The sequence below is a fragment of the Gasterosteus aculeatus genome, chromosome 9 (genome assembly GCF_964276395.1).
Source record: "Gasterosteus aculeatus chromosome 9, fGasAcu3.hap1.1, whole genome shotgun sequence".
Classification (NCBI taxonomy): domain Eukaryota; kingdom Metazoa; phylum Chordata; class Actinopteri; order Perciformes; family Gasterosteidae; genus Gasterosteus; species Gasterosteus aculeatus.
Genome location: NC_135696.1, coordinates 1,164,154 through 1,180,058, shown reverse-complemented (window position 1 = coordinate 1,180,058; position 15,905 = coordinate 1,164,154). Strand labels below are relative to the sequence as shown.

Below are 15,905 nucleotides of genomic sequence, written 5' to 3'. Positions count from 1 at the left end.
AGCCATCTAAACCACTCCACAAATAACCACGTTAATGCATTGCAAAGACAACGTGCAGCGCTAACTTAGTGAACAATGGACATAAATAATATAACGTGCATGTGCAGTGTGACTGCATTAACCTTGGAATAGCAGAACCTGTTTACAGTCTAAGATTTTTTTTAATTGTATTTTCCGTTGGTACTTGGTTATTGTATGCAGACCTCATTGTACGCTAATCCACTGAGATTGTATTCTGAAGAAAAAACCTCTGAATAGCCTCATTTACCACAGCGCCTTTTGGTCTAAAATGTCTATAATCACACACAAATAATAACAACACATGTGTCAGATTAAGTTTAAGTTAAGGTTAAGTTTACCTGTGGATTCACTTTGTTACAGAGCTCCAACATCCCCAGTTAAAATCAGAGTGAACAAAAGAATGAACAATATCACATGGCAGGTGAGCCTCACAGGTTGAATGGTGGACGACTAGTTTCCGGTGCCTCGCAACCTACAACAGGAACAAAAGACACTGAAGGAATAACATTGTGAAGACCACGCGTTGCATTTTGTTCCAGCGTTAACGGTCAGTGCTTCCTCTGCAGTCGTCGTCGTGTGGGAACCAAACAGCGAGTCTCTTTAAAACCAGTACGAGGTGCAAGTAAAAGTGGATTCCAGTGCTTGAAGTTTAATTAGGACAACAAATGAAAGAACAGTAGTAGAGCTTTCACGTAGAAAAGGGACAAACTAAACACAAATGACATCGCAAAAAAAACCACTCAGCTTGAACGGGTCTTATGGACTGCAGAACTTCGTAGAAGTAAAACCCAGAACCTTAACTTAAGTAGAACAAAAAGAGCTATTCTGGGTTTTTACTTTGCAACTACATCCAGCGCACTTAAAATTCCAGTTTCACGGTACAAGGAGAAGACACACATCTGTCTCCAGCTGCAGGAAGGATTCCTCTCACCCCGACCCGGGAGCTTGAGTCCTCGGAGCAGATTCCTGATCAACGAGCGCCAGGAGGAGGGGATCAAGGCCGCGGTCATTTTGTAACAACCAGGCCAGACTGTAACAGTAGAATGAAGTGACATCTGCTCAAGACGCTCCTGGAGGAAAGAAGGAACCTCTGTGCAACAGACACTCAAATATGTCCGTAGACTTAGTCAGGACTAGCAAGAAACACTCGCACATGCAAAGACGTCATAAACCCGATAAATAAATTGAAGATTTAAAAACACGTTCAACAGGTGGTATATCATACAAGTCGATAACAATATTAGGCACCGCTCACCCTCATAACTGACCAGTGAGCTAATCAAATCAAACTAATCAAAACTATTTCAGGGCGTCTGGTGGATCAAAAATACTTCAAGTAGTTGGAACATTCCCGACCATCGACCAAATTGAAAAGTGAAAATATGCTCCAGACACGACCCATGAAGTTAGCTTATAGTACCCATCCGCACGAAGGGGGCAATAACAGAAGCCGGTTTTTACTTCTGTTGGGCAGAGAAGACGATAAAGCACTAAAGCGTCACGTCCACAGAACCAAGTCATTCCCTTTGGAGGGAAACGGGGTGTCCTCTTCCGCCCCCTACGGGTGAGAGCTAGCAGATCATCCTGCGAGGAGCCTCACAGGAAGACAAACTCGTCACTGCTTCTTCGGTTGTTACCCGTGCTCAGGGTGCCGGGGGGCAGAATGTGGGCTGAGGGGCCAATGTGGCTGCCGCTGCTGTGACCGTCCAGTCCGTAGTCCTGACCCTGGCCCTCTACGAAGGTAAAGATGGGGTACTTCTCCTTGGACGACGACAGGGCCTGGGGGAGAGAAAGAGTCTAGTCAACAAAAGATGTCTCAGCCAGAGTCAAACACAAAGATCTGTCAAGTCAAGCCGCTATTACGTTTTGGTCTTCAGACTAAATTAAACAGAACTGAAATCAATGATTAATTTCCATTCTGAAGGAATCTTACTTCCTCTACTAGTTTAGATAAGTCTTGTTCATTTAATCTTTGACAAAAAAAGTATAATGATTTAAACATATTAAATAAGGAGGAGGTGGAAAATGCAAATTTACGTTTTTTCAATCCCATCAGGTTGCCAAAAGTTACCACCCAATAGTTGTATAGTGACATATAATAATCACTCATTGCACCGCACATTTCCTTCAGACCTTTAAACTCAAACTGCTGCTAAATGTAAAAAAAAAAAAGAAAGTAAAAGAAAGCTTGCATTTTGTATTTGTATTTTAAGTGTCATTTAAATAATTTCAATGAAGCACTGGAACAGTGTGAATGTTGGCAGCTATTTTTGATTTAGTCTTTGTCTTTAGACGAAAAATGCATATTAGTTTTAGTCACATTTAGTCCTTTTAATCCTTCTTAGTTTTAGTCGACGAGAACTAGACTAAAATGTAATTAGTTTTAGTCACATTTAATATCCATATTAAACTCCTTTTCTTCCCTTCTCAGGCCCAGGGACCCCCTGTGTTGTGTCTACAGCTGCATAATAGTCCAGCTTGCAGTACTTGGTTGTCCATCAGATGTCCCTCCTAGGACAGGCCTATAGATGTCCCTCCTAGGACAGGCCTATAGATGTCCCTCCTAGGACAGGCCTATAGAACCACCGCTGTGATGAGGGTTGGTGGATGACGTCATCATGACGCGTTAATATCCGCCGTACTTTGTCTGTCAGCTGCGTGCGAATTTAGGGGGGAAAAGTATCGTGACTCCGTCAACCACCAACATGTTGGTCTCGTTAACGAACGTCAGCTCAAAGGGATTCAGCTGGGCCACACGGATTGGCTGAATGAATGATTGAGTGAGTGAGTGAATAAGTGTACAGGTGATTCCAGGAAGGTGATTTGTTGAGAGCTCCTCCCGCCCCCGTCGGATCACTTCGCGTCTTACAGTACTTTGGGTCGCGCATGGATCCGTAGCAGACCTCTCTTAGTGGATCTCTGCCTCCCTTCCTTTATCCCAGTAGGACGTTGTGCTCTGATACTTAGAGACAGGAGGGTGTGAAAACTCACCACGCTAACAGCAGAACAAAGGGACTCAAAGTCCTTCTTGTTTTTGGCATAAAAGCCGATGGTGCAGCTGGGATCCATGCGGGTGAAGGGCATCTTCTTGGGGGAGCTGCAGTGGAAGGACTACAGAGCGACAGACAGGGAACAGAGAATAAAAAGGTCATTGCGAGTTCATGACGGGTCACCTTATCTCCATTAACTGTCAAAACATTATTGAGCAAAGTCACATGGTCAGAAGTTCAATATGATCCGCTAAAGGTCCAGACAGACTGAGGCGAGAGGGTTTATGACCCGTTTACAGACATTTACACAGATGAAGACGATGAAACCAACCTCTGGGGAGAAGTCGACCTGAGAAACATCCACCACGGGCTGACAGTAGTGAGGGTCCAGATACAGCAGCTGCTCATCTAACACACAGGAAGAAGAATCCAAGTACTGCATTAAAGTATTAAATCACAAGAACCGGTGTGGAAAAAGTACGATGAGCTCCAGCTTCCTTTGAAATGAGTCCGATAATGCAGACAAATACAAGCAGTCAACCACGGAGTTAAAAAAACAGTGTCAGTGGGATGTTCTGAGACACGCTCTAGTTTCTTGGAAGTTGTTCCTTCTTCTTTTGCGTGAACTGTTGATGATTGTTCCAGGAAGGGAAAGTCAATGACTACCAAGAAGTATTTTGGGGGAAGAGTTTTTAGGTTCGAGCCGGTCACATTTTTCTTCTTCACTGTGACTGCAGGCCCACGGCTTTGAGGGAGACAGCGCTTCACAACTTCAATAGGAAACAATTAGACATTTACACTTGTAACAAGCCTGCGTTCAGCCCACAACGAGCAAACGTCTGAAGGAGGCCGACGCTGCATCGGGGCCCCGGAGCCCTTATTGCTGCACTGAGGGAAACGTTGAAGCAGAATATTGAGCTTGGAAATAAAACTCTTTCCAAAGGAGGAGGAGGAGTCCTGGTAAATAAAAACGGTGTATGATCTGAAGGAATATTCTGACAATGTTAAACATGTTATTGGCCTCGACCCAAGCGGCCCCTTCATGTGACCATCCTCGCCAATAGTATAAAGAGGCTCAGCGCTTTGAACGTTACATAAATAGTCACGGAATAAAACAGCTACAGTCAATGTTGTGCGCTCAGCCCTACAGCAGCTGACTCACAGTGCACATTGTACCAGACGTGGACATGAGACACACACGAGACAACCAGCGGGGACGGGAGCTCTATGGCGCCGTTACCGCGCGGCGCTTCCAAACAACACCGGGCACCTTCTTCGTAAACCCCTCCATTCCTTTAACAACAAGAGAAAGCTCTCACCTTGGAAGCCAACGAAGTAAAGGGAGTGCTTCGGTTTGCCCCCGATGATTCCAATACAACAATCCAGCTTCAGGATGTTCTGCAAAAGAACACGAGCGTTTTCAATATGAGGCTGGAGTCATAAGACAGAACTCAAGTTCTTTGGGAATCATCACTCCAGTGAGCTCAGAGGGGTCTGTGGGTGGTGGTATTCAGACCTTGACACATTCGATGTAGGACGGGTTGAGGGCCTCCCCTCCCAGCCGCACAGGCACCAGTATGATGATGGACTTCCAGGCTTGGCTGCACGGGTCAGAGGGCGTCTGTCCCAGAGACAGGTCACATAGATGCACCACGTCCTCTTTGTACACTGCAGTGCACAGAAACCAAACACCTGTTGAACTGGACCCTCACAGGGACGCATAGGGTGGGATGTAGGGATATATGGTGTGGCAATCTCACCTGTACAATCCTGAGCCACATATACAGCCAGGTTGTGGAGCACAGAGGTTTTGGCCACCGCTTTTCTGAAACAGAAAAAAATCATAATTCCAGTCAGTGCGAAGAAGTAAATTCCTGGCTTGTAAAAAAAAGCCCTCCGTCTCCATGTTTACCTTAGAATATGTGCCACTATAGAGGGGCCGTACCAGTCACCTGCTTTCTTCCCTGAACTTTTGCCAATTTCTACCAGCTGGTGAAGCCCGAACGGTGCCGGTGGCAGATCCCCGAACCAGGTGAGCAGTTTGTGGTGGATGGGCTCCGCCTGCCTGTCACGCACGGACTCCGGTCTCTTCCTCTGGGTGCATTTTGGCGCCTGATAACCAGTCAGGGACTTTTCTGGGGTGTTGGACCCTCGCGGAGAGCCAAAGGAGGGGATGGGCACTCCTCCAGCCCGGGCTGGGGAACGTGGTCTGAACACCTCAAAGTCCACTTCGGTTAGCTCCTGAACATCTGGCCAAGCCCAATCTGAAGGGTACAAAAATGGGGGGGGGGGGGGGGGGGGCAATTAGCAACTAGGCTAAAGCATCTGGGAATGTGATTGAATGTGATTTTGATTGAAGAGTAGAGAAAAATTAGTAAAACTGAGTCACAAATAACATGCAGGAAATACAAATTGTAGCAGAACAAACCTCTGGGCATCAGATGGATCAGGAGCCCTTGAGCCAGCAGCATCTGTCCACTGCGCAGCATGCAGCCCCACCCACAGTCTGTAGTCCAGGTGGAGCCCTCCAGCTGAGGGAACTCCCTCCTGTAGGTCAACCAGATCCTGGACACAAAAGCCAAACGAAACCGCTCCACCTCATCTGGGAGGAGGCGATAGGGTGGAGGACAAGAGGACGAGAGGGAGGAAACAAGAGAGAACTCTTACACTTTGGTCGATTTAAACGTCTTATGAATTGGATCTCATGTTTATCTAAACAGATTTTAAAAACACATTTCTGTATCTGGAGCTTACCTTCATTGTTGAGCAGGTAGGAGTGTCCCAGGACTGTGACCGGCGAGATCTTGTTGAAGGATGTTTTAGACTTAACAGTCCAACCTGGAGAAAGAGCAGCAGATTGTATACTGCAGAGGCTCTGTCCAATAAATATACACATGTATATAAACACACATTGGCCAAGTAGCAACAAAGACAAAGAACAAGACCGAGGTACAAAGTACGAACCATATTTGACGTTGTTCCATGCTGTCATCAGTTTGGCTTTCAGTTTGTCCATCTCGTCGGGCTCTCCTGTGGCCTCTCTGCTGGGATCTGGAGTGCGCGCTGGCCGGGGGCCGAAGCTGCCCTGCCGCTCCAGGGGCCGCTGCCGCCGGCTCTCCACCAGCTCGTCCTGCATCGCCCCCCCTGCGTACTGCACCGCGCTGGGGGAAACGGAGTTCATGCCTCGGAGCCTTCAGAGCTGGACGCTACTGCTCCTCATTGAGGGGGACGAGGTTGAATTAGTATCATTGATAATTACGGCCCTGTGGACCCCGGTGAGACGGACGTGCTGATGACCGTCCTGAGGTTTCCTCCATCGTCCCTTGTTTAATTTGTGGGCTAAAGGCAAAGTGAAGATCCTTTTTTTTCAAACTAGTTACATTGTTGGAGCTGTAAATGGAGTTTACAGCTGTAGGCCAAAAGGAAGTCCTCACTTCCTAAAAAATAAGAATAATTGTTGCGTCGTCAGTCTACAAGGAAATCATCTGTCCTCAATTACCAGTTTCACAACAACACATCAGGAAAGTACCAGTGACTTTTCCACACAGAGTAGCAGTTTTAACTGGGAGCAACAGTACCACTGCGAGCAGCCACTGGTGTCACTAATGGGAACAATTCTGTGCAGCACAAATGTCACGTGACTCGCATTTGACAACAGGCATCTCGGGTTTTTGAGTGATGGTGAAAGTCAGCTGATTATGGTGGCTGTCATCATGTCTCAGTGCAGATCAATAAAGCGGCTAACGTTACGTTAACGAGGACGGCGGGTCTATTCCGTTGGTGCCGTGACGTCAATGCAATATCAGGCTTCTGTTCGTCTAACTAACACACGATATGAGTCGAGCCTATTAGTCACGGGACCGCCGTCAGTTCATGTTACCTCTCCACTGACGCACAGCTAGCGCTAATTCAACGGCAAACAACTAGCGTTACGTACCTGCTGTGAAACACGGCTACGAAGGTCGACGCCTTGTGGTAATCTGACTCATTCCTGCGATTTCCTCGGCCCTTCGTCCACGGCCGGAGTCTTCTTCACGGGTAGATGTGATGCTAATGAATTAGCGTGCCTAAGCTAGCTAGGTGGAGCGTTTCCAGGCGCTAGCTCCCGGCGTTAGCTGCCTGTCATTCAAGCCCGACTGACCAAAGATATCAATCCTTTCAAAATGAAATAGACGCAATAAACCAGTTCCTCCATTTAACAAACAGGCTACTTTGTGCACTACAAGTTGAAGATAATCCAGTCCGCAGTGGCCGTTGATCTCCTGACCAGCCGCCGCATTAGCGTCTCCCTTTGACAGCAACGGTCGTTTACTTCCTGTTGTCCTTTCCTGACACAACGCCATTGGTTGAAGTCAGCACGGTGGAGAAGCTGATTGGCTTGTTTCCGAGTGTCAGACATTGGCGGCGTGCCATTGGCTAACGTGACTCTTAAATGCACGTAATACAGTCACGTGACAGTCTCTAGATGCCTGGTATATATATTTGTATGGACATACGTTGGATGCAAGTGACAATATGTATGTTTAATATTCATATAATATATATTATGATATAATGTGACTCTTAAAGGATAACAGTTTATGTAAAATAATTCATAGGCCTGTTCTTGTTGGACATTATGAATTGTTATAGCAAGAAAAACACCAGTAAAAAAGTATCTATATTTCCCGTCAACAGGTAAATGATGCGTCCCAAATGGAATAAAGCCACATCAACCATATTATTTATAACTGCTTGGACACGCACGTTTTTTTCTGAATATTTTCTATTTATTTCATGTTCACTTTATCATTATGCAGCCAAACATTATCACTTGTTGTGATAATATAACGGTTGCTCCTGCATTGTTATCATAGATTATAGTCACAGAAGAGTAAGCGGTGGCAAGTCTAGGAAGAAATCTTAGAATCTTTATTCCACATACTGCACTTGGTGTCTGCATTTGAATCACATCTATCACAAACAAAAATGCCCCATGGTACAAATAAATACACGTTCAGTGAACAGAGCAATGTGCCCTTTATACTTGGACTTTTGTGTTCAATTCTAGAATACATATCTGTATAAAGTAGCCTACATTTTATTTTTCATCAAAGTAACTTACAAACTACCAGCAAATTTCAAATAAAGTGCATTTATTACTACTCTCGGTCAACAACAAAAAAGAATTCTCAAACATGTAGCACTAGCATAGACACCATTGATTGGGAAAAGGCCTGAAAATGAGTCATTTTTCTTAGTCAAGTTATCAGAGCTGACCTGATGCCTCATTTATTACATTGAGATATAAAATAACTGTTTCCTATCAGTAGAATATATAAGACGGTATATTATATTAAAAGTGTTAATCTCTATCCCAGAAGATATAATTAACAGTCACGTGAAGAACACAACAGCAGAAAAGGAATAAATAAATGTTTCAAGTGTTCATTTAATAATTACTGCAAATATTGTTGTCATTAGAAACATGAATGCATTTCCAGCAACTTAACGGCTGATAGCCTTTTTTCTGCTTCATTTCAGTGGTCAAAGATCTCACTTCAGCAGATTATTAATGAACATAATGGAATGGAAAGATGTTTGTTCGTGGATGTTTCAAACCACTGGAGGGCAGTAGAGTACGATGCCGAATGAAAAACAAAACTTCTGTTTGATGCATGAACTGCATGACGCTCTCTGCTGGAGGGGGGGGGGGGGGGGGGTAACATCATGGGCACACCCATTTTAAGGAGGGATTGCTATCCTTTAAAAAGATAAAATAGATCCATATTGCATTAAGTATGCATTATTACATGCTCAACTGTACAGGAAGTAGCCTTCTCAAGTCAATACAGCTGGAGAGAAACCCTTTGACCTTTTGGAAAAGTAAATTCATGTCTATGTGAAGCTGTTCTTGTTGGTATAACCGTGACAGCAGTGCTCACACACACAGCAGTGAATGAGTAGTTACTGGGAACCAATAGGAGCAGCACAAGTGCTTTCTCCCTGTGAGCATCTGACCAGCGTTCTTGCTGATAATGTTAAATCAGTGCGTTGCCTCTCAAAAACGTGTGTTTTCACATGAATCGGTCTTGACTACCTAGCTTGTGGTTCCTAACAACCTAACCCTTACAGCAACAGGTTCATAGTGATATATTGTACCCTGCCCACATCCACACACCCTACCTCATCTCTAGAGCCCTTTAACAATCACATAACTGTATGCTACATCCATAACGGCCTACCTTTCCTGCTAGGGCTCAAAACGACACACGGCTTCACTGTATATGTGCTTACAATTACTTTTTTTTAATATACTATTATCTACACACATTGTCTTCACTGAGCCTGTGGGATTTGTTAATGAATTCGGAAAGTATTCCGCAAAGCCTGTTAACGTCACAGGATCCGATTTCCAGTTTGACCCGCTGAGTCACCCACGAGCGGCAAGAATCCCCGCACGCTTCTTAAGTCACTCGCAAAACACACTCGCATCCCAGTTTGTAGGAGCGTGGCGTGTGTGTGTGTGTGTGTGTGTGTGTGTGTGTGTGCGTGTGTGTGTGCTGTGGCAGCCCTCCTGCAAAGGGGAGATAAGCGCTGAGCCTGAGCTCTGTCAAACACGCTTTCCTCTGCAGGACGACGCAGCCCCCAAGAAGCAACGGAAATAGACCCACGGTGGCTTTACACACACACACACACACACGCACACACACACACACAATCCCCGGCGACTGGCAGAGCCAGACGTGACATCCAGTGACGGAGTGCCTGCTTCGGCTTTGTGTGAACGATGCACAGCGACTCCGTAAACTGCCGGATAAAGAAATGAGCTCAATCATCTTCAGCTGCTTGCTGACCCGCCGAAGCCAAACTGAGGCTCTGCTGCCCCACTTGATGCCAATATTACAACGGGACCACAACTTGGTTGGTTATTGTCTTGCTTGATAAAGCGGTGAGAGAACAAAGCGCTGGTTTGAAAGAGACAAAATAGTGTGACTGGATTTTGGTGTTCACAGTTTTCAGCACGTTTTGATCGGTAAAGCACTTTTTGACCTTCTTGTACCTAATATACACGTACAGTACATACTATATATGACATGCGTTCACATAGACCCACACACGTATATATCTGGTAAAGTGTTCCACGTTACATTAACGAGTGAGTCCTCCTATTAAATAGTTTAGAATAGAAAATCAACAGTAATGCACCTTTACGTAACATCTTTTCACTCCTGGTTTGAGTAAGAATTAGTCAATCATTGCGATCAATAAATAACATTTTATATACCCTGAAACTGGAATGTACATTGTTTGAAGTGCTTCTCCCCAAAAAAAAGGTCCCATCTAGGGACCCCTTGGGGGTCACATACTGGGCCGGCTGCTTCCCGCCGCTGCCCTCTCTAGCGCTGAGCCAGCGGGACTTTGGGTCACCGCCGCTGCCCCAACGACCACTCGCCCTCCGGCGGGCGCGTCAGGCCTTCCCGCCGCGCCTCCCTGCCTCTCCTCCGCCGCCGCCGCCGCCTTAGTCTGCTGCTCTTTGCTCTTGGACCCGTCCTGGGAGCCGAGCTTGATGGGGCCCAGCACGCTTTTGGCCACAGTGGTCAGCTGGCTGACGAAGCTGGTCTTGTCGCCGGGGGAGACGGGCCGGGACTTGCAGAGCGAAGGTCCGCAGAGGGAGGGGCCGACGGACGTCGGGGAGGGAGAGGGCGACGGCGAATGCTCCTCCACCACTTCCAGGCGACATTTGTCCTCCCAGTCAAGGGTCCCCCGATAGCAGTTGACGGGCCCGAGCCCTTGCCTCACCTTGCCCAGCAGGAGCGGCTGGCCGTGTGGGGGCACGACGGGGGCGAGTACGCGCGCCGCCAGCTTGGGGCTTTTGGAGCCAAAGTCTGGAGTCCTGGAGTCGCCGCTCTCCCCCCCGGCCTTTCTCGGGCTGCCCCCCGGACCCGACGGTTTAAAGGGTTTGATGATGCTCAGAGGACCAGCCTTGGATGCCGCGCTGACGCTTGATTTATCCAGCGTGGAAGCGGAGCTCCTGCTCAGGGCAGCACCTGCGGCACCGGGCCTACCCCTGCTCTCCGCTTCCTGCTTGGGCTCAGTTCTGCCCCATAGCTGCTCCTTGACTTCTTTAATATTAGAGAACACACTTTTGGATCCCATGGGGTCTCGCTGTTTTGACGCCGAGTCCGTCGGACTCTGAGGGACGTTTTCAGGTCCCTTCTGACCACCGAGACTTCCTGTCGTTTTAATGAGGCTGCTAGAACCCGTGGGTTTGGTGGGTTCTACACAAAGCCTGGAGCTCGGGCCGGCCTGCGCGCCGAAGGCCAGCTCGCTGTGGGCTTTTCTCGTGAATGACGACTGGGATCCTGCTGCTCCAAAGCGACTCAACCTCTCCAGGACTGTGCCGGCATCAGAATCCCTCTCCCTCTCCCTCTCCCGTCCCCTCTCCCTCTCCTCCCTGTCTCTCCCGGCCAGCAGTGTTTCCCTGCTGAGCGGGGACTCCTGTCTACCCAGTCTCCTCACAGGCTTGAGGACACCGGTCTCCGGGTTTGCGGAGGACGAGGGCAGGGGCGGAGGATTGGGCGGCAGGTTTTCCCCGTCCGTCTCCAGCAGGCTCTGGAGCCCGAGCTCGCAGAGGAAGGCATCCTTGCGGTACTCAGAGTGCTGCACCTCCAGGCTGTGCTTCCTCAGCGGGCCGCCGAGCCCGCCCGTGGAGCTGGACTGGGTCAGGGGCGAGCCCAGCTTCTCCGCCGACTGCACCCGCTTGAGAAGAGGGGATCGGGGGGGCTCGGCACTCTTGGGCCTGGGGCGGACCACCGGCGGCGAGGAGTGGAGCTTGACGGGGAAGGATTGGGTGGTGTTGGAGCTTCCAACGGTGTGGCCGGGCAGCGGCGGCGGCGGCGGCGAGGACTGGGTGGGGGAGGGCGTGTGGGCGAGCGGGGACAGGGGTATGTTGCCCGCGGACTTGCAGCGGGCAGAGCGGTACTGGCGGTGCAGTTTCGGCGAGAGGCCGTGCAGCGAGCTGGGCCTCATGTGCTGAGACGGAGCGGGGGAGTTTGGCGTGCTGGAGGCCGAAGAGCTGCTCTGCGAGGAGGCTCCTAAAAGCACCCGGAGGAGGAAAGGTACATTTGAGGAGCAGGTAATTACAGTTTCTGCATTCTTAAGCGTGTTTTCCTGCCAATCGCATGCCCAGTTCATTTAGAAGAGTGTCCTACCCAGGTGCGAGGGCTCCGGCGTGGAGCGGTAGCCCTGCGTCGGCGACCGGGCAGACAGGCCGTGAGTCGGGGAGCCGGGGAGACTCTCACTGGAGGACAGAGAGCGATTCAAAGAGGACAGGCTGCGGCTGGTGTGCAGGAGATTGGACTGCTTCGTGATCTTACGGAACAAGGAGTTTCGCTTCTTACTGTCGGGGTGACAGACGAAGAAGAGAAGGTGAGACAGCCAGTGGCAATTTAAACCAAATTGCACATCATAATCCATCACTGTCAGCATAAACCACTTTGTTTGTGTCAAATGTTAACTTGCAACAATCAATCAAGACCTGGGTGTCTCTGCTGCGGTGCAGGTGCGTGAGCTCTTACCTGTCCTGGCCGTCCTTTGCCGCGGTCCTCTTGTTCCGCCGGGCCATCTTACACTTGTAGCCGGCCTTGCGGGCAGGACCCACTTTAATGGAGGTGTTCTCGAAAGGCGTGGTGGTCACCGTCACCTTGTTTCCACTCTGCACACATCAGAGACATCAAATCGTTTCTACGCAGCTCCTTCATCCACAAAACGAAGCGCATCCATGTAGCGTTGGATTCAAATTGAAAACTTACAAATAGACAACTAAGTAGCCTTTTATTGGCTGAAATAGAATAGAATAGAATTGCTCAGGCTGGTTGATATCACCAAACACACAGTCCACCTGAGAATGAACACGCCCACGGCCTCCTACCTTGAGGATGAGCTCCACCACCTCAGTGTGCACGAGACCGTGGACGGACTCCCCGTTGACGTGGGTGATGAGGTCACCGGCACACAGGCCGGCTTCCTGTGCGGGGCCGCGCTCCTCCACATGCTGCCGGGCAACACAAAACATGCACGCTCAGACGGGAGCAAAACCAATCACGGTAGACTTACAACTAGTAACAACTATTTCCCTCAATTTAGGCTACAAGCAATATTCTACCACAGACTTTCTTTCTCACCCAAACAATGTGGTGCACGCTGTAGATGTCGCTGTCTCCCATGTAGACCCGGATGGCCCTCAGAGTGAAGCCGTACTTCTTTCCGGAGCGGTGGATGGTGATGGGAGAGCGCAGCGCGCTCACTGACGGGCAGAAGTCTCTGCTGGGCGACGAGTCACGGGACGAGTGGTTGGAGGAGAAGGCGTGGGGGGACATGGGGCTCGCCAACGGGGAGAAGCCGCCGTGCTGCTCCACTGGGGAGGAGGGGGGGGGCGTTAGAATGCCATTAAACAATTGTTGTCGACGGGCCTTTCTTTCCGTTGCTTCCCCGGCGGCGCTCACCTGATGGTATGATGACGGACAGGGCGGTGGCAGACGCTGACTTGGTGACCTTGCTTCCGGCTCTGGAGTTGCGTTTGTCGCCGTCGCCACACATCTGCTGATGGCGGGCCCTGCGGAGGACCAGGTCGTTGGTGGCCCGGGGCCCCAGCGGGTCGTACAGAGGGGTCATCACGTCACGACCGGCTACCGAAGGCGCTGCTGTTGACGTTGCCGTGGTAACTCCCGGTGTCTCTCCATGCCTAGGGGACTTATCTGTGAGGGGTCAGGGGGGAGTTTAAAGCAGCATTTAGAAAATGGTAACGTTATGCTGCCTGCGCTGGCAGACCTGCTCCGTTGATCTCCTTCAGGCCGCCCCGCGGCTCCAGCAGGGTCGGTGAGGGGACGCTCGTCCCGTCCAGCGAGGTCCCGCGGACCTTCATGGGGGTCTGCCGGGAGAGGAAGTCTGGCTCGCCGTCCAGCGTGGAGGCGAAGCGGTGTGTGTCCATCAGCGCTGAGAAGCGTCTGCGAGCGCCAAGGGGAGGGCTCGCCTCCCCCTCCATGTAGAGGGACTCTGAACAAGACAGGCGCTTCCTGTGGGGGGGGAGGACACAGAAAACAGGCGTGTTTCAAGTAAAAAGGCAGTAAGCGCTCAGTGACGATCCATCAGGTCGATCAGCGCAGCGCATGCTAACATCAGACTGAGGATGCTAACGTGCGGTTTTCTAGCAGGTGTGATACTGTAACAATTGCTAATTAGCATCACACACGGTACTGCGGAGGCTGATGGTCATGTAATTAGTTTTGCAGGTATTTCATCATAGATCAAAGTATAGAACATAGATACTTCAGATTAATAATTAATTCCCGTGACAAGAATTCACTGTGATAATGAAGAGTGTTTTTTATCTGGAACAAACCAGGACCAGCGAGCTCAGGAGCCTCTGCACCGAGGAGACAGCACCTCGTTCACTTGTACTTGTACCACTGTTCTACTGTGCATACTAAATCACAGCATAGTCCTCTCAGGCTGCCCGAACCGTTCACACCGTATGCATCCAGCAGGCATGTATATTTACATTTAATATTTGAAATAAATGAATTAAAAACGCTGCACTTTAGGGCTTTTTGGCACATAGTTGGATGCTAAATAGCATTCGGTTGTAATCTAGCGTGCAGAGACGTTCTGCGATGTGCCGGTAAAGCCTGCATGCTATCAAACATTTGACTTTAATAGATTAACGTGTCGCGATCCTTCTCATCAACCAACTCGGGGGGGATCGGAGATCCCGACAATACACACCCTGCGTTTTCTTTAGTAACACTGAATGTCAAAAACAACTTTTGTTGGTTTGCGAGCTCCTACAATTAAAGAAGTGAACAAATTGAATCATAGCTGGTGAGATGCTGATCATTTCAACCGAGAAAATCTAATGTGAAGAGTAACAAAATGATGAGCCACCATGAAAATTGTCTAACCTCTGCAGAATATATAAATGAATTCTATGAAACAGGTGGATGTAAAGAGGTTGAATTGATGGAGTCATGAGAAGTAATGGCAATCAGCCTCTGCTGTGTGCTCTCAGCGGGAGACACAGTAATATGACGTCTAGACTGAGCTGCCTCACAGCACATCAAACCAGAGCAACCGCCAAGAATTATGTCCATTGAGTGTAGATGGCTCAGAGCAGCCGGGACTAAAACCGATGTGTAACATCACTGTCAGAGTCACACAGTTATTACGCACAACAGAGACATATGGTGTGAGTCATAAGAACCAGCCGCCCAACTCCACTTCTATCCTTTCAGAGGTGGGATCTGCCTGTTGTCGACTGAAAGTGTGAACTCTCGCACGCAGTTATTTTTGAAGACGTGTGATACCTGCCGTGCGATGGAGAGTTATTCAGGCACACCGTGTGACAGTTCAGGCAAGCACCTCGTGAACAAACCCATCTGAGTCCTACCGCAGGTACACGCAACATCCTCCACAACCTCCACAACCTCCACATCCTCCACAACCTCCACAGCCTCCACAACCTTCACAACCTCCACAACCTCCACAACCTCCACAACCTTCACAACCTCCACAACCTCCACAGCCTCCACAACCTCCACAACCTTCACAGCCTCCACAACCTCCACAACCTTCACAACCTCCACAACCTCCACAGCCTCCACAACCTCCACAGCCTCCACAAACTCCACAACCTCCACAACGTCCACAGCCTCCACAACCTCCACAGCCTCCACAACCTCCACAACCTTCACAACCTCCACAGCCTCCACAACCTCCACAGCCTCCACAACCTCCACAACCTTCACAACCTCCACAGCCTCCACAAACTCCACAGCCTCCACAAACTCCACAGCCTCCACAGCCTCCACAAACTCCACAGCCTCCACAAACTCCACAGCCTCCACAACCTCCACA

The 15,905-nt window shown here is 49.2% G+C and overlaps 2 protein-coding genes across 7 annotated transcripts in view; both read right to left on the bottom strand.

The window, feature by feature from the left end:
* Positions 1-654: 654 nt before the first annotated feature.
* On the bottom strand, positions 655-7,464 carry atg4da (autophagy related 4D, cysteine peptidase a). Of its 2 annotated transcripts, none has more exons than XM_040187619.2 (11): positions 6,949-7,464; positions 5,976-6,220; positions 5,766-5,849; positions 5,440-5,613; positions 4,924-5,275; positions 4,772-4,836; positions 4,528-4,679; positions 4,331-4,409; positions 3,343-3,419; positions 3,013-3,132; positions 655-1,800 (listed from the first exon to the last, which is right to left on the bottom strand). In XM_040187619.2, exons 2-11 carry the CDS (start codon positions 6,190-6,192, stop codon positions 1,618-1,620), a joined length of 1,503 nt encoding a protein of 500 aa, XP_040043553.2. In that variant the 5' UTR covers positions 6,193-6,220; positions 6,949-7,464; the 3' UTR covers positions 655-1,617. The 2 variants fall into 2 exon arrangements, with proteins under 2 accessions (XP_040043553.2, XP_040043554.2); XM_040187620.2 differs by having other exon boundaries at positions 5,976-6,448; positions 6,949-7,406.
* Positions 7,465-7,901: 437 nt separating this feature from the next.
* The window catches only part of mast1a (microtubule associated serine/threonine kinase 1a), a 48,377-nt gene continuing 40,373 nt past the window's right edge, over positions 7,902-15,905 (bottom strand). For all 5 annotated transcript variants that reach the window (XM_078080661.1, XM_078080660.1, XM_040187614.2 and 2 more), the window contains 7 exons: positions 13,824-14,068; positions 13,499-13,750; positions 13,178-13,410; positions 12,925-13,047; positions 12,572-12,708; positions 12,206-12,393; positions 7,902-12,088 (listed from right to left, as the gene is read on the bottom strand). In XM_078080661.1, coding sequence (XP_077936787.1) covers positions 10,353-12,088; positions 12,206-12,393; positions 12,572-12,708; positions 12,925-13,047; positions 13,178-13,410; positions 13,499-13,750; positions 13,824-14,068 — 2,914 coding nt within the window. In that variant the 3' untranslated portion in view covers positions 7,902-10,352. The remainder of the gene's footprint in view (positions 12,089-12,205; positions 12,394-12,571; positions 12,709-12,924; positions 13,048-13,177; positions 13,411-13,498; positions 13,751-13,823; positions 14,069-15,905) is intronic.